Source organism: Astatotilapia calliptera, chromosome 12 (assembly GCF_964374335.1).
Source record: "Astatotilapia calliptera chromosome 12, fAstCal68.1, whole genome shotgun sequence".
Taxonomy (NCBI): domain Eukaryota; kingdom Metazoa; phylum Chordata; class Actinopteri; order Cichliformes; family Cichlidae; genus Astatotilapia; species Astatotilapia calliptera.
In genome coordinates, this window is record NC_137433.1 from 15,735,113 (window position 1) to 15,753,758 (window position 18,646).

The window sequence follows — 18,646 nt, forward strand, 5'->3', positions numbered from 1 at the left end:
ACAGTATGACAGTTTTAAATATAGTGCAGAAATTCTCAACAGGACTGAGCTTGGGGCTTTGGGAAGGCCATTCAAGAAACTTAATGTTAGCCTGCTTTATCTAATCCAAAACCAGGTTTGATGTGTTTTGGGTCATTGTCTTGTTCTTGGTTGGCATCCAGCAGTTTCCCGTTCATGGCAGGCTTGAGCTTTGGTGATTCCTGGGTTGTTCTAACAATTTACTCTCATCTAAGGGTGATAGTTTGACCTCTTTTTAGACCTTAAAAAGTAGTGAGACATCTGAATAACTTTTATTTAAGGACAGCTGGTTAAACTGATGATCTTAGAATTTGCAGTGTTTAGAAATGGCTCAGGGAGGTCTTGACAACTTGTGTAAATCTACAATTCTCCTTTTTTGGTCTTCACTGAGTTCCTTTGTTTTCTCGTTGTTCTGAGTGGTGGTCCAATGAGTGTTGTCAAACATCCATATGCTAGCAAAAGAAACTAGCAGTTAAAGTTAATAGGTCGTGAACTTGTCAAGTTAAAAGACATTGTAGAACCTTGAACACCATGTATTAAAGGATTTAAGAAAGTGGATGCATACTTTTGAGCCTGCTTGGACTGGAAAAAAAATCCAAAATAACTCCTTCCATCCTGAGAAAAAGAACGGTTTAAAGAAATCTTTAAAGCCCCAAATTATCATGATATTCCTGCCCATGGTTAGTGGATGTAAACCTCTGACCACAAGCGCGTGTGGCAAAGTTGCTCTATAGCGCCACTAGTGGTTAGAAAAAAAATCCCAATAAAGTATTCAACTGTAATAGCGTACATGTACCACCAGAGGTCAGCACCGCTCGGTGGGGTGGGGGGGTTTCGGCAGGAGTTGGTCGTTTCAGTGATCCTCGAGCCGCCAGCTGTACGCTTGTGCTGTCCGACGGGTGGAGTTTGGCTGCAGTCCAAAAGACAAAGACAAAGTGATGGGGGACGGAGCGCTGCTGTACCGGAGCCGGACTTAACGTGGCTGAAGGTTGGTTAACTGTGAAGCCTTTTAAGCCTCGTGTAGTTTTGTTGTTAGGATAATTACTGGAAACACACCAAGTCCTCGTACCGAATTCAAGCTGGTAACTGAAAGGCTGTCTTAGCGGAGCGTGAACTACCGGACAGCATCGTGGAGGACTGAGCTGAGCGCAAGCAGGCTAACGTTAGCAAAACGAGGCAATTCGCACAAGGAGGCAAATTTGAGCCTCACTGTTAGCTCAGAGGCGACAAGCTAACTTTATCCTTGGCTTCTTGTCATCAGTGTGCGTTCAGGAGTCTTTGAGTTTCGCAACCGAGTTCTTGCTTATATCGCTTTAATAGCCTCCTCGGGGTTGAGAGGCGGCCAAATTGTCCTGGAAAGCGTCAATAGCCGTTAAATAATGCATGAGCCGCGCTAATCCAAAGTGTTTTGTTTTTTTTAATTGAGGACGGAGCCTGTCGTTAGCCGCCCGACTGCAGCATCAGCAGCTGGTACGAGAAGGGCCTCTAAGCTAACGTTATCGTTGCACCCCAGCCCATAACCGTAACATTTAAAGTTATCTGCTCCTTAGCAGAAAATAGGTGGGCGCTAACCTTATAAAGACCAGTGGTGTTTATTTATGTTCACGTTAGCATTAAGTTTGTACACCGGTATATGTAATATGTACTGAGCAGGCGCTGACACAAGGACACGTTGTCTGTCTTGCGTTATTAAATTACACAGACAGCAATCCGACCAAAGAGGTTTTAGTACTGAGACACAGCTGGTCCTGACCATGTGTTTACATCTTTCCAGGCCTTTGTGACTCCTGCCGAGCTCCCGGATCTTCACCACACAAGAAAAACCACCTGCTGTACCCAGCTGTTTTTGTCCCAGTGTTTACATTGTTTCCGCCAGCGGGAGGCATTTCTCAAACCGCAGAAAACATCTGCAACAAGGGACAGGCAGTTTGTTAGCACACCTGCCTTAATCGTAACCCCCCTCCCCTCCTTTTCCCGGAACTCTTCTCAGCTCAGTTTCAGAATCCAGTTCGAGGTGAATCTACTGAAATACTTAACACTGCCCAAGAGGGCAACAACAAGGTGGTCTCCTGTTTTTGTAATGATTCGCATTTCAGTGCAAGGAGAAGCTCCATCCCCTAGTTATCTTGATGAAGACCTTTTTCTGACAAAAAGGTAAAGGCCACTTGGGGCCGGGAGGTGAAGACCTGCACCTCTTCTCACATCTGCTCAATCCTGGGATTTTACACTGTTTTTGAACTGAACTCATCCAACTTTAAAGATGGAACTCTTCTTCAATCCTTTTGATAACTTGGTGTGTATCCTGCTGGGCATCTCCTTCACCGTGTGGTTCACCCTGCTGCTGGTCTTCATTATTGTGCCTGCCATCTTTGGGGTGTCCTTTGGTATCCGGCGTCTTTACATGAAAACACTCTTAAAGGTCTTTGAGGTAAGAGCGTGCTTCCTCGTGACTCAAAGTTTATTGCAGTCTGATGTGCTGTGGCAATCATAAATGTTGCGGATAAAGGTGTGTTTGTGCTTTTGTACAGTTGACCGTTAAAACGATTGCTTCTGCTGCCAAGCACAATGGCAAGGACATAAAAGTTGCTAGCATTGTTCCTCAAATGTGTCATTAAAATTTTATCTTAGTTGTAAAAAGGAAATAAGTTGTAGAAAACAGCGATTGTTCACTGGCACGTCTCCAGCTTTATCTGTGCCTTTAACGACTGACCAGTAGGCATTGTCTGACTGATAGAGATCAACACCACAGCCACTTCCCTTGTTATTCAAGTTTAGAAAACAGTGCTTGTCAGTAAGTGTTGTCTCTGCTTACTGAATTGCTGTCGTTACTTTAAAGAAATGCATTTGAACTCCTAATAATGGCACAGTGCATCAGCTGCTCTGCCCAGTTGTGTCACTAGTAAAGCAGTCATTACTTTCCATCATGTACCTCTGAGAGCAGAACTTGTGCCAGAAATAAATGAACCACTGGAAGATAATCAGATGTTCTTAGCTCATGATTCAAGGAGCAGCAGTGAGATTTCCAGAACAGAACAGATACGACCGAGAGCGTGCAAGGCAGAGAATGAAGATGTAGCACATGGATTTGGTTCATTAGGTTTGATGGAAATAAAAACATGAAACCTGCCATGTTTGTGTATAGACAGTTTTAACAGAAAACCTAAAATGATACTTTGTTTTTGCAGTTACTTGTCTGAAGAATTTGCTTTACTGTTAACCAATGAGTGTATAAATGGCAATACTTCATAAGATATGTGCATGTAGCAGTTAGGACCTTTTCGCTCGCATGCAGCTTGGGGGCTACATGCTGCAAAGCAGCTGCTTTATTTTGGTCCTCATCTTTTTACTAGAAGGAGCCGCTCTCTGTTTACTCCTGCAGTCACCACTGACAACTGCAGCTGCATTTTCATATGATGACTCGGTAAGACAACTTGTCACGACACAGTTTAAAGGTAGCTGTAAAAGAACAAAATAAAAAAGTGAAAAACCTTGGTTGACTAGTGTTGCTTGTATCAGATTTGACTAATGATGGCTTGTGTAGAGCCTTCATTACTAGCGTTAATGTTAATTGTTGCTGTAAAATAAAGTTATTTTTAGGAAATGTAATAAAACATCTTGGTTATCCAGCCTAAATAAAGGTGTTTAGGCTTTCTGTGATTTAGAGCCAAACGTTTGAAAGTTTGTGAGATGTCCAGCCACCAAGCGTTCTTGTTTGTACCAGTCCTTTTGACTAATTTGAGTTTTAGCAGACTTTCATGCCTTAATGTGTTTGAGTACTTACAAACATTCGGTTTTGTTCCAGTGTCAGTTGATTTTCTTATGATTGATGCAGAAAACCCTCAAAGTTGCCAAAATTCTGCAGGCTGTAGGCACAGGTGAAACTGATCGAGCACAACCAGGTTACTCATTTCCTGATATCCCCCCCAAACACACGCACACAAACAAACATGTTGTTTTCCAGCTTGGGAGAACACTGCGTTCTTTGATGCACTTCATTTAGTTTTTTATCTCACCTAGCACAGCATACGTAAATGACTAGATGTTTGCGTCATAGGAAATATTTTTGACATTTATTGCAGTATAATACATGTTAAACAGGGAGTAGTCTGCATTTTAGTGTTTCTGCAAGCACAGATAAGTCAGAAAAATTGGAGAAGTACTACACATGGAAATCCTCTTTTTTTTTTTTTTGAATAAGCAAACATTGGGTGTCTGAAGATAAGCACGATATACTTGAACAACACTGGGGAATTTTGCCATTTTTAATCATTTGTGCAAAAAGGAAAAACAATAGATGTAATATTTCTTTTTGTGGGGAAAGTTCATTCATATTGCCTCTTGAGCAGAAACGAGTATCGGATATTGGCTTGCTTAAAAATGTGACCATTTGTCCATATAAGATTCCTTCTGCTGCCAGATGTTTGACCTTTCTTTCATGTAATGTAATGTTGCAATGATGATTGAATGCAAGGCTGAAACCTGTCTTTAAAATAACAACTCTGCTGATAACCAGTGCGCACATGTTTTCATTTTAGATGCCTTTAGGCCAGGGTGTGGAGAATATTTGTGCACCTCTCTAGAATGAACTGGTTTTTTTTTTTTTTTTAATTTCTCAAACATTTTTGCGTCTCTTTCTAATTGTAGATCCATTTCTTTCTTTGTTTCTTTCTAGTGGGCCACACTTAGGATAGAGAGAGGAGCAAAAGAAAAGAATCACCTCCTGTACAAACCCTATTCAAATGGTAAGATCATTCTTGGAAATATTTGTTCAAAAGATGTATTTGTTTTAGAGGTGAATATTTTTGACTTTCTGTCTGTCTGAACTATTCCAGCTATCATTGCCAAGGAGCCAACCTCCTTGGAGGAGGAGATCAAGGAGATCCGGCGGAGCGGCAGCAATAAAGACCTGGACTCAGCCACTGAGTTTGAGTTATCTGACATTTTCTATTTTGCCCGGCGAGGAGTGGAAAGCATCATGGATGATGAAGTGACCAAGCGGTTTACTGCTGAGGAGCTGAAGTCCTGGAATCTGCTGACCCGGAGCAACTACAACTTCCACTATATCAGCCTGAGGCTGACTGTCCTATGGGGGCTGGGCCTGCTGATCCGCTATGGTTTCCTGCTGCCTCTCAGGTATTAGCTGTACTTTGAAGAGTCACAGGCAAAAGCACAGTTGCTGCTTTTGAAATACCAAAAACATGGATACACACAATACATTAGCCCCTCCTGTACAACTAGGCACTGGTATAACCTTGTCACAAATGCTAATGCTAGCATAAAAATTTAGTTTGAATACTTTTCCATATTTTAGCTCGTCACAAACGCTCAACGACATGAGAAATATGTTACGTATGTAACATACTAATAATCTCCTTCCCTAGCATGTATGTTTGTATCTTTTGTCATGTAACTCTATCTAAATAGTCCAATAAAAAGTTGCAAATGTACCACCTGTAGGCCAAACCAGCCTCACAATCGATGCTTCCAGTAGGGATATTTCAGAAAGGTCGGGTACACCCTCGATAGGTCTTTAGGCCGTCACAGCATTAACGCACATGTTCGCATCTATGGGACGTCTAGATTCCAGCCCTTGGGTGTGTGGTTTGACTGTGTGATGCAGCAGTCCTGCCCAACTGAGCAATGATAGAACGCTTTTTTCTTGTATTAAGTTCTTCAGTTTTAACAAACTGTCCCAGAGAATGTTACTAAAGTTTCACATTTATGTTTTAACCACATGCAAGTCTAACTGGTTACTCAGTTTTGTGTGGTTACTTGACATGCGAACTTGCTGTTACATAACTAAAGACGCCACATACAGAGATCCTCTACCAGCCTCATCTTAGAAAGACACAGAGATGGTGACTCAGTGCTAAGTGTGGCTGGCTCATTTCCAGTCGCCAGTGGGGAGACAAATCAGGCCACCGCTGCACAGACACCCTCCTTTCTAGTCTCCTGTCAAGCCTAATAGATTCTCTCTTTCAGCCTTTGTCCAATTGAATATTGGCTTTGCTCATGACACTGTGAAACCTTTAGCTCTCTTATATTTTTCTTAATCCCCACACAATATAATCAGCACCTTTTCCAGCCCTGGATGATTGGTTCATCCAGATTAAGTCGACGTGTCGGCCAGCTTAACTGTCACCTAATATGTCCTTCTGCAGGTTCTGCAGTCTTGTCTGAGACAGTGGAGTGTAGAGGAGGGCATGATACTTTGAGTTTATGTCAAGAATCTTACACTACTGCTTTTTACATGAGCTCTTCTAAGTGAAAGCTTGTGGTTCAGAAGAAAGCTTTTTAAGTAATATATCTGCATGTTAATGTCCATACAAAGACTAATTAATTAAACCAAAACAACTACAGTGTTCTGTTGTAATGCTTCCTTATATATGCTTCTCTGAATTGTCCTGTCTCCCTCTATCAGGGTCACTCTTGCCTTCACTGGTGTAGGTCTGCTTGTGTTCCTCACCTCTGTTGTTGGGCTGCTGCCAAATGGAAGGTATAACTGATGGTTACGACTTTAACTCTATCAAAAGTATCAGATCAGCCCTGCAGATGTGTTAATCCTGCTGTGTACTCTTTCCAGGATGAAGAATTTTCTGAGTGAGAAAGTCCATTTGATGTGCTACAGAATATGCGTCAGAGCTTTGACTGCCATTATAACCTACCATGACAGGTAAGGACCTACACTGTTTTCCCATATAACCACCAAGTCATGTGACTGTTTTATTCCATTTGTCAACCACTGGAAGTGTTTACTTGACATTGCTCATTTAATTGCATAATTTTCCTTTTTTTTTTTGGATCAGTGTCCGTCATAGAGGACAGGATGATGGGTGGTGCATCTGCTGGTTGATTGCTTCACACAACTGCCCCAGTGTTTCTCTGTGCTTTCTCAACATTGTGGTTAATTTCCCAATTTTTTTTCACTCTTGCTCTTTAATGGCATACACCCTGATAAGTTTTCATTAAAAATATTGATTGATGTGTCTGTTCGCACTCAATAAGAAATTGCATGAAGCCAAAGTTATAACAGTGCAAAAGTCTGTCCGAAAAGTGTAACAGTGCTGCTGGTGATTATTGACTTCGCTAAAAAAAAAATCAAATTACAATTAGATAGCGCTCAGAGCGATTTACTTTTTCATTGTCAAGGGGAAAACTATGTTTAACAAAAAGAGACCCCCAAAAATTGCATAATGTCAGCAGTCACTTTCAAAAATGCCACTGTAGATTTAATGCTGACGTCGACTGAGAAAATTGTCAGGCGGTGGAAGGAATACTTCGAGGACCTCCTTAATCCCACTGACACGTCTTCCGAGGAGGAAGCAGAGTCTGGGGAGGAGGGGAATGACCCGCCAATTTCCGGGGGCGAGGTCACTGAGGCAGTTAAACAACTCCTTGGTGGCAGAGCCCCTGGTGTTGATGAGGTCCGCCCGAGTTCCTGAAGGCTCTGGACGTTGTAGGGCTGTCCTGGTTGACACGCCTCTGCAATGTTGCGTGGAGATCAGGGGCAGTACCTGTGGACTGGCAGACCGGGGTGGTGGTCCCCATCTTTAAGAAAGGGGACCGGAGGGTGTGTTCCAACTACAGGGGGATCACACTCCTCAGCCTCCCTGGGAAAGTCTATGCCAGGGTGCTGGAAAGGAGAGTTCGTCCGTTAGTCGAACCTCTGATACAGGAGGAACAATGCGGTTTTCGTCCTGGTCGCGGAACACTGGACCAGCTCTTTATCCTCTCCAGGATACTTGAGGGTGCATGGGAGTTTGCCCAACCAGTCTACATGTGTTTTGTGGACTTGGAGAAGGCATTCGACCGTGTCCCTCGGGGTGTCCTGTGGGAGGTGTTGCGGGAATATGGGGTGTCTGGCCCATTGCTGTTCATAATTTTTATGGACAGGATTTCTAGGCGCAGCCAAGTGGCGGAGGGCTTTCGCTTTGGTGGCCTCAGAATCTCATCTCTGATTTTTGCAGATGATGTGGTTCTGTTGGCTTCATCGGGTGAGGGCCTCCAGCTCGCACTGGAACGGTTCGCACCGAGTGTGAAGCAGCGGGAATGAGGATCAGCACCTCCAAATCTGAGGCCATGGTTCTCAGCCGGAAAAGGGTGGAGTGCCCACTCCGGGTCGGGGATGAGTTCTTGCCCCAAGTGGAGGAGTTCAAGTATCTCGGGGTCTTGTTCGCGAGTGATGGGAGAAGGGAGCCGGAGATCGACAGACGGATTGGGGCTGCAGCTGCAGTAATGCGGACGCTGCACCGGTCCGTCGTGGTGAAGAGGGAGCTGAGTGTAAAAGCGAAGCTGTCAATTTACCGGTCGATCTACGTCCCTACCTTCACCTATGGCCACGAGCTGTGGGTAGTGACCGAAAGAACGAGATCGCGGATACAAGCGGCAGAAATGAGCTTCCTCCGAAGGGTGGCTGGCCTCTCCCTTAGAGATAGGGTGAGAAGTTCGGCCATCCGGGAGGGGCTCAGAGTAGAGCAGCTGCTGCTCCACATCGAAAGGAGCTAGCTGAGGTGGTTCGGGCATCTGACAAGGATGCCCCCTGGGCGCCTCCTGGGTGAGGTGTTCCAGGCATGTCCCACCGGGAGGAGGCCCCGGGGCAGACCCAGGACACGCTGGAGAGATTATATCTCTCGGCTGGCCTGGGAACGCCTTGGTATTCCCCCGGATAAGCTGGAGGAGGTGGCTGGGGAGAGGGAGGTCTGGGCCTCTTTGCTTAGGCTGCTGCCCCCGCGACCCGGCCCCGGACAAAGCGGATGAAGATGGATGGATAGATTTAATGCGTTTTGGGGTTACTTTAGGCTACGTAACACTGCAGGCGAAAGCGCATCAAATACGACTTTTTTGACCCTATGCGACCCATATCCGATCATGGTATGACAGTGTGAACGGCACAAATCCGATATTTTCAAATCCGATCTGGGTCACTTTTGTATGTGGTACTGAATCCAATAGATATCTAATGTTTTAGAAAGTGACTGCTGTTTGAATGGTCATGTTGCATTAAATCAGTCTTTTATGTCACTGACACAAGACAGAAGCCAATTATCAGTGCCAGAGAAGACAAATGAGAAAGCATGGCGGCGGAAACTGGAGACGGAGCGAGTCAATGGACAAAAACTGAGGTTTTGGAGTTGATTAGCATATGGGGAGACAATTCTATTCAAGCTAAACGACTCCGTGTCCATATATACCTCTGCACGGAGGTAGCAGCCACTGCTCCAAACAAGGCCATTGTTAAAGCACAGGCTATCTTTTTTCTCAGTGTCCTTCTTCCTCTAATTTGTCAAAATTCTGTCAGTTACGACTGTGCAGAAATTAATAGACTGCTGCAACAACACCTGCTAGCTCTGTAGCTGCCATTTTTACTACCGTAAACGGAGTGCGTTGTGTGTGATGTCTTCTTTTGCGCGTGCGGGCCACTCTGAGGGCCGTGAACCGTTCACACTAGAGCGGTTTTGCGGTCACATTTTATTTGTAGTGTGAACAACCAGACAGAAAAATCGGATTTGATCAAAAAATCGGAATTGAGCATTAAGACCTGCAGTGTGAACGTAGCCTATGACACTTTGGGCTAGAGCAGGACGATATGACCAAAAGTATTTATCACGATATACATTTGAAAATTTGCGATAATTATATATAAGATGATATAATTGACACTAGACAAAACACTTTACAACTTTATTAGTGCAAAACAAAAAAAACATCAATGTATTTTCACTTAAACAAGCAGCTGTTTTTTATTTTTTTTATTTTTTTTAGTGTGCATTAAAAGTTATATAAAAATGTAACTGTGCAAATGCAAATTCCTTGCTGACAGTTTAACCAAAATGCATTTCCAGTGGAAATTGGCCGACATATCCTCAGCATAACCATGTATAATATCTACAAAACTTAAAAAGAGGTTATACACACACAATACGGTAATATTATGTTGAAGCACAGTACATATCACTCCACGAGGCTCCTGCGTACGACAGCCGTAATGCTCCGACAATCCATCAAGCGGTGCGGGTTCGTAGCTTAGCAAAGTCGTACTAAAACATTTGACTGATTTTCGAACGCCGTGTATAATACATAAAATCGTTTCGAGGTCAGTAAACACAACCAGAATTCATATATAAGGCACACGGGATTATAAGGGGCACTGTCGATTTTCAGAAAAATCAAAAGATTGATTTTAAGTGTGCTGTATTTTCCAAAATATAACTTGGTAATAACGACGGCCCACTAGCATGCGCTACCAAAAATAGTTTTTTGATGTGTATCTGACGGACGAAAGCTAAACCAGTTCCACACCACTGAAGTTGCAGCATTTTGACAAACTAATTCTGGTTCATCCGTTTCATTCATTCCACTTTCGCCCTTCTCATTCTCTGTCACCGCCATGCTTTTTCCGCCATTTTCGTATGAAAACAAAGGCACTGCGCATGTGTTTTACCCATATTCTATTGCGATATTTCATTTTGTTATCGTTGCCCAACATTATACCGGTATTACCGTGAACGGTATGATATGGCCCAGCCCTACTTTGGGCAATGAGGATGTCAAGATTTAAGCTTTGGTTTGAAGTTATCATAAATCTAGAAGGATGCAATAATCCCAACCATGCAGCGGCTGCACCGCTTGTTCACATGGTCCCATCATTTTGCCTTTCAGAAACATAAGGCTCAGTTGACATCTTGTCCTGAGGGGAAAGGTGTCAGATTACATGATGACAGATGACTTATGTTCAGAGAGCAGAAGCCATGGTGTTAACAATGGAAATCTGTGCATATAGTGTGTGAGCATGAAAGGAAGGGTGTCTGTAGCTAGACTCAAGACTTTCTGAATTAATTTTCACCACAGCAGTTATTCTGATGCAAGATGAAGTACAGAAGTCAGCAACAGATGCTCACACAACCATTGTGAGCTCAACCAAACTTTCCAAGTTTTTACATATGACATGCTTGGAGCCAAGGAATGTGTTTCATGAACCATTACTGATTCAATTAGATTTGGGTTTGAGAGATTTATTAAGTGATGCAAGAAATAATTTAAATATATATATTTTTTTCGCAAGAACGTTGGAGGAACATAAAACGTGACAGAGGACTTTGATCAAAAGGGTTGCACATGCAACCGATGTGGAAGAGGAAGTTATTACTCACATTGTGCACTCTCTAGCAGCTGGTGTTTTCTTGGCAGTGCCAAGTGTATTGGAGGCTTGAAGGAATTTGAAATAATCAGCTGACATTTTTAGTGATATTTGTTACGTTTCTGAAAGGAAATGTGACCTGATATGCTTTCACCTGCAGAACAATGGTGGTTTGTTGTTGAAATGAGAATATAAATTCAGATTCTGTTGAGACTGAGAGATACGAGTAGAAGTCGAGTCAGTACTTGTTTGACATTTGTTGATTGGACTGATGCACATTAGGTGCACTTGTAGGTAAGCCAGAGCTGTAACTTTGAGTCTGTTGGGCCTAGCCTGTTGTAACATGTACTCCTCCCCAGTCTGGTTCTAAAAATACTCAAGTGATACAGTAAGCAATGTTCTCTCCCTATTTAAGATGGAAACTCTATCTGTGGAATGTAGTCTTAGCTGTCAGATCCTCCATACTCAGGGGGTCGCACATTTCAACATGGACAGCATGGGTTGCTTTGTTTTCACCAGAGAAGAGGGTGGGAGGCACTGCACCAAATCATACCAAAATTTCTATTAAGCATGGTTTTGCATTTGATTTTAACAGTTGCTTACCCCCCACACTTCATAATCTTTATTAAGTCCCATCATAATTTAATTGTTGTTTCCCCCTTTTCTAGTGAGAATAAACCCAAAAATGGAGGCATCTGTGTCGCTAACCACACTTCACCAATTGATGTCATCATCCTGGCAAGCGATGGCTGTTATGCTATGGTAACTATACTGGCACAAAATGTAGAAAAGAACAAAACATTTACGTTGGTCACTTCTTCTACTGCAGGTATTTGTTGGAGTGGAAACTCTCCCAGAAATAGATCTGTTGCTATCTTTGTGTTTGTGTTGTTAGGTTGGACAAATCCATGGCGGCTTGATGGGGGTCATTCAGAGATCCATGGTCAAAGCTTGTCCACACATTTGGTTTGAACGCTCAGAAGTAAAAGACAGACATCTTGTGGCCAAAAGGTAGAATTACAGTCTGTGTTTAAAGATATTTTTTTTGTACGTTTTTATGACGTTTTACCTTTTTAGAAATTATTCCATGGGTTGTTTTTGGATCATTCAAAGTAAAACTTTAAATTGGAATAAGTCTACTCAAATTTTTGGTTTAATAGTCTTTAAAAAGTGATCTCTTTAGAAATCTTTTGCATTAACCTGCATACTTCTTTCACTACAGATTGAGCGACCATGTAGAAGATAAATCTAAACTGCCTATCCTCATTTTCCCAGAAGGTGAGCTCATATAGAAAATCATATAGTTATCTAACTGCAAGTTTTATTTTATCTTACATAAACCTTGTGTTTTATGAATTCTTATTTCAAGGTACCTGCATTAACAACACATCGGTTATGATGTTTAAGAAGGGCAGTTTTGAAATTGGTGCCACAGTCTACCCTGTGGCTATTAAGGTAACAGTTTTTGTTCTAGTTTTTAACTACAGTCTTGTCCACAGTAACACATGTACTGATTAATCATTTTGGTGTGTGCCTGAACCTCGTAGTATGATCCCCGCTTTGGAGATGCTTTCTGGAATAGCAGCAAGTTCGGGATGGTCAACTACCTTTTGCGTATGATGAGCAGCTGGGCCATCGTCTGCAGCGTGTGGTACCTTCCTCCCATGTCTAGAGAGGTGAGACTCAACTCGAGGCATCTCAACAAAGAGAAGCTTTGTGTTTCTTTTTTTTGTTGTTTTGTTTTTATATATTGAGAGCACGTTGTTTAAAATCCATATACTTGTAATGGATTTTTTTTATCTTGATTTATTACATTTTATTTTGACCAGCCATCCTCAAAATTTGACCAGCAGGACCTGCAGTCACAATAACAGAATATGCGTTTCAGCTGTAGACCCTCTGTATTGTTTTGTCGCCCTGTTTACAAATTCCTACAATGAGAATAATACCAAACTTTTGATGGTATACATTTTCAAGGCTTTATACTTTTTTAGACAAGGGCAACAAAACACATGAGGGGAATAAAGCACTTAGTGAAACATCTCAGCATTAATTATCTTAACTGGCAACAGGTCATTAACATTATTGATTATGCAAAGATCATCTCAGAGAAGCAAAGTCTTTGAGAATTAAAACAAGATTCAGAAATGTTGCTAACTCTCTTATTTAAGATCGACTGAAATGTAACATAAATCTGTCCGGTGACCTGACCAATCAAAATCTATTCATTCATTCATCATATACATAGTCTTAAAGAGCTAAAAAGAGCAACCATCAGCACACAACTCAAAAACCAGCATCCTCCATGGTATGTGGTGCATTAGTGCATATTGCATGAGCATGTGCTGCATGGCATTGCTACAGATGCTGCCACCCAGATCTCCTTCAGTATGACAAAATGATAAGATTTTAGGAGAAAAGCTGTTCATTGTTTATGACCGCTTGCTTACCAGAACTGTATTCATGTTTGTCCTCCCAACAGGAGGGAGAGGATGCAGTACAGTTCGCAAATCGTGTTAAAGCAGCCATAGCCAGGCAAGGAGGACTTGTCGATCTCTTATGGTAAGATAACACTCTTTCATTTTCACATACACATTCAATGAAGGACAAGGCAGAAAAACGTGTGACTATTCATACCAGACACTGGATCATAGAAAAGCACAAGTGTAACCAAAAGCAATAGCAAAACCTTACAAAATAAAAGGTTTTTTTCTGTCAGTCACATACACAATCATTGCTCCAGCTTGTTGGAGCTGTTAACCAAATCCATCCATAATTATGTTACATGTACTATAGTCCCACACAGATCATTTTAGATGTCTAAAAATATACTGGATTTTCTTTACTGTTTCAACTGCATCCATTAGTTTCCATGAAATGCATTGAGCAAATTGATGCAACCTAATAACACTGCTTTCCTTTCTTTTTATGAGCTATGAACTACTGAAATTTCCTTTAGTTACTACAGCGTTGTAGGGTGCCATCTGAATTACAGTTTATCTGCTTGTTACATGATGATGTCCCTCCTGCTTCCTTGTCCTCCTGTGGCGTTTGTTTAGACTCTTGTCTTTTTAATGTACTGGGATACTTTTTTTTTTAGTTAACATAAACAAGCCCCTAAGAATAATCCATGGTCGTTGTCAATTTGTCTGGCTTTTTATTAGCACTGGTTATGTGCAGCACGCCTTTAAGCTCAGTTTGTATCTACTGTATCTACAGCCCATGGGCTCACGGCTTGCCAGACACCAAATATTTTAACGCATCAGAAAAGAATCACTCTCAGGCTGACTAAGATTTCAGTGGGGACCTGAAGCCTAGAATCAGAAATTTTTCCGTTAGATGGATTATCTGAAATGTTCTCTTAACTAAAGTTTAGTTAAGAGACCCTCACATTAACATTTATTAAGTTTATATTACTCTAACCATAGCTCTGTAGGTAGCCACCAGGTAGCACGCCATTGCCAGCTAGCCAAACTTCAGTAACACTACAAACATCGCTACTCCCAAAAAGTTGATTCTGTTCATCTGGACATGGTGTTTTCATTGGGAGAAACATTTCGTCACTCAGAACAAAATCAACTTTGGGGGATTTCCTTACTTGGATGATTGAGCATGCAGACAAACATTGCTACTGTTTTGTTTTGTCCAGAGTGACAACAGATCTGTCTCTTTCTTTCTTTCTTTCTTTCTTTCTTTCTTTCTTTCTTTCTTTCTTTCTTTCTTTCTTTCTTTCTTTCTTTCTTTCTTTCTTTCTTTCTTTCTTTCTTTCTTTCTTTCTTTCTTTCTTTCTTTCTTTCTTTCTTTCTTTCTTTCTTTCTTTCTTTCTTTCTTTCTTTCTTTCTTTCTTTCTTTCTTTCTTTCTTAACTTTCAGAACATGATTTATAATTTTTTGATGGAGAGTATAGTTAGCTAACGTCTTACTCTGTTAAACAACTTTTTCATGGATGTTGAACTTTTTTGTAACACCAGGGTGAACTCCCACACTCATCATTTTATTGGCGCTGCAAGAATTTGGACTGTTGTTACTCACAGTGATGCCAAAAATGTTTGATTTCTGGGAAATGAAGAACAGTTTGACATCATTAGCTATTTCTGCGTCTAGACTTATGAAGCTGATTGGATCTACAAGGCCAATCAACCTATAATTTAATTATTCAATTATTCTTACCAATTACATGGAGACATTATTATATTTAATTCAGTTTTCATAGTTGAATATTTGCTTCCTTATACCATTTGGTTGCCATTTTTTTTAAAGAATAAGAATTTATTACAGTATTGCCATTTACGATAAAGTTTAAGTTTTTTACATTTTAATTGCTTGGATAGAAACTAATCAGTAGAACATGTGTGGCTACATTGTTACTAATTCAGGCTCTTTTATAGGGATGGAGGACTGAAAAGGGCAAAGGTTAAAGATACCTTTAAAGAAGAGCAGCAGAAGTTGTACAGTAAAATGCTGGTTGGCACCCAGGAGGACCGCAGCCGCTCCTGAAGGACCTTTATGGAGATGGACTGGCTCAAAGCTGGGCACCTCTTACTGATTAGGCGATCAGCAGCGGTCCTTTTCTGTCGGAGCCCCTGGACTGGAAAATTCTGTCCCTGATGTCAAAAGTACTCCATTTGGCTTCCTCGGTCACTGCCTCAGCCTGGCATGTTAAGTTGGCTTCGCTGTTACAGGTCATTCTGAGTCTGCTGCCCTGTGTTGGAATAGCTTGACCGAAGCCTCGCTTGCATTAGAAACGGAGCAAAGGAGAGTCTTCCTTGGTGGCAGTCTTTTAAGGAAAAGTGTTTATTTTTGTTTGTTTTTTTCTTTTTCACTTAATCGTTTTATATTTTGTTTTTAAGATTTTACAGTCATGTTTTTATGTTATGTTTCCGTTTCAGACTTGATTATACCTGGGTGTATAAAGGAGTTATTGTAGATAAAAACTAAATTGTTCTAAAGCTGAAACCTGTGACTGACTTGGGGTTTTTCATGACCGGCTTGTACCCTTGATTCAGGGCACAGTGCCAGATTTTGTTACATTTCAGATATTTTTATGGGCTTTTTTCCAAGATGAAAAAAAAACCTTGTATTTTAAACATTGAGTTTTACATTAAGACTTGTATCAACACATGGCCACTGTAGGAGCTGCGCTTGAGACGTGTTCCTGATATGCTGTCTGTGACTTCTTTTCTTTTTTTTCTCCTCTCTCCACTGAATGTGCAAGTGCTCACATTATGAAGTGGAAAATGTGCACCCACAGTTACTCTGATGGAAGTCTGTAGATTTAGACACCTATTCTTCTTCCAGCTAATAATGTATAACTGGAAAAAGGGATTATTAGGAATTTCGTCAGCATTGTTCCTGTAAGGCTTGTGTCACGCAGGTAGCGATGTAAAATCATAACAGTGGGTCTCTTCACTAAACACATAGATATAATGGCAAATAACCAAAACATACTCATACACCTTTTAAAAATACATCTTTTCATTGACTTCCTGCCATTGCAGTGAACAGTGGCTAGTTTATTTTAAGTAAACTCTAAAAGCTATTGTGTTTATCTGCCCCGCCTCACCAATGACCTTTTTCCTAACTTAGCAGCCTCAAGGAGGTTTCATGAACAGACTGCAGCTTTACTTTGAACTCAAGAAACTTGGTGGACGGCCTCATTGGTTTCTCCCTGGGACCTTTGTCTCACTGGTCTGCTGTTATCAGGGATAGTCGTTTTAGATTATGTCAAATCATTTCATAAAAATAAATGTTCAAGAATGTTCACTACTTTTGACTTTGTTTTTTTTTTCACTATATCTAATGTTTATAAGTATTGCCTTGACTTGCTGTTGTTTTCTGTCTTTCTGGATAGTTTTTCGTTGTGATGCCTCCAGTCTGGCATCAAGATTGGAATCTTTATTTTTCTAGCACTGTATTCTTGCATTTATTCCCTATCAGGGTTTAGTGCTAAGGATCAGTGCGTGAATGTACAGCACATTTGAAGAGATTTAAACATGTGATTACCTGAGATGCTTATGTGTGACCTTAAACAAGCCTTTCATTCTTGAAAACCCTGCAGTGTGGTTGATTAAAAAAAAAAAAAAAAAAAACCTCTGCAAAGGCGAGTCGGCCAAAGTTCCTTCACAGTGATTTGAAAGACATTGCCAGTAATCACACACTTGATTTCAGTTCGTGCTGCCAAAAGTGGCAAAACAAGTTATTAGGTTTACACTATCACTCTGTCACACAGAGCCAGATAGGTTTGGGTAGATTTTATCCCTTAATTTATTAAGTCACGATTTTAAAACTGCATTGTGTGTTTTGTCATTATAATTGTCCCACATTAAATATTTTTTTGACAGTCTGACACATGTAACTGTGACAATTATGCAAAGAATAAACCAGGAAGGGGGCAAATATTTGCTGAGTTTCAGCACACAGTAGAGTCAGATGTCATAAGCTCACTTTTAGTCTGATACCTGCTCATGATATGCGTCCAAATGACTAAAGCATTTATTCTTAGAAGTGCTGATATAGGGGATAAAACAAAAGACAGACCTGTTTTAAAGTAGATTGAATAAGAATTTTGAATGCATAAAAAAATCAAAACATCTTGATCTCATGGGTGTCGATTGATGGAAAGACGATAAACATCAGCTATTTCTGGATCTAGACTTATGAAGATGATTGGCTCTACAAGGCCAATCAACCTATAATTTAATTATTCAGTTATTCTTACCAACTACATGGAGACCTTATATTCAATTCATTTTTCATAGTTGACTATTTGCTTCCTCGTACCATTTGGTTGCCCTTTTTTAAAGAATAAGAATTTATTGCAGTATTGCTATTTATGATAAAGTTTATATTGTTTACATTTTAATCGCTTGGGTAGAAACTAATCATTAGAACATGTGTGGCTACATTGTTTACGAATTCAAGCTCTTTCATACGGATGGAGAACTGAAAAGGGCAAAGGTTAAAGATACCTGTGAAGAAGAGCAGCAGAAGCTGTGCAGTAAAATGCTGGTTGGCACCAGGAGGACAGAATCGAATTTGAGATTATTGGAACTTGACAAAATGTGGAAAACTTGACAGTTCAGTTTTATTTATAAATCACCACAACAGTCGCCTCAAAGCACTTTACATTGTGCCCCCTTAAAAAGAAGAACTTGGTGTCAGTGGGAATGAAAATCCCCCTTTTAACAGGAAGAAACCTCTAGCAGGACAAGGCTTAGGGGAGGACAGCCATCTGCCATGAGGGGAGGAAGACAGGACAAAGACGCACTGTGGAAGTGAGACAGAGATGAACAACAACCACAAGGTCTGAAAACTTTCATACTGCACTGCCTCATCCAAGAATCCATGGCTGCAATAAACCACTTCTTCCTCCTTTCAATGAGGCGTCCTTCCAAACCATTTGATTGCATAGCTTCAAGTGGATTCGTTGATGCGGGTAAATAAAGCACACAGTGCTTGGAGGAGGAGGAGAAAGAGGAAGCAGACAGCGGCT

At 41.1% G+C, this 18,646-nt stretch overlaps 1 protein-coding gene across 1 annotated transcript; it reads left to right on the forward strand.

Moving 5' to 3' along the window:
* The first annotated feature begins 868 nt into the window (after positions 1–868).
* On the forward strand, positions 869–16,920 carry LOC113033562 (glycerol-3-phosphate acyltransferase 4). The gene is made up of 13 exons (XM_026187501.2): positions 869–1,006; positions 1,793–2,446; positions 4,691–4,760; positions 4,851–5,151; positions 6,440–6,514; positions 6,602–6,691; positions 11,824–11,917; positions 12,051–12,166; positions 12,378–12,433; positions 12,525–12,610; positions 12,703–12,831; positions 13,638–13,717; positions 15,543–16,920. Exons 2-13 carry the CDS (start codon positions 2,279–2,281, stop codon positions 15,649–15,651), a joined length of 1,374 nt encoding a protein of 457 aa, XP_026043286.1. The 5' UTR covers positions 869–1,006; positions 1,793–2,278; the 3' UTR covers positions 15,652–16,920.
* Positions 16,921–18,646: the final 1,726 nt, after the last annotated feature.

Excerpts from the sequence above, each read along its gene's own strand:
- LOC113033562 (XM_026187501.2), top strand. The coding sequence starts at position 2,279 with ATGGAACTCTTCTTCAATCCTTTTGATAACTTGGTGTGTATCCTGCTG. Across the intron at positions 4,761-4,850 it reads GTACAAACCCTATTCAAATG|CTATCATTGCCAAGGAGCCA; the intron begins GTAAGATCATTC and ends GAACTATTCCAG. Across the intron at positions 13,718-15,542 it reads GGACTTGTCGATCTCTTATG|GGATGGAGGACTGAAAAGGG; the intron begins GTAAGATAACAC and ends GCTCTTTTATAG.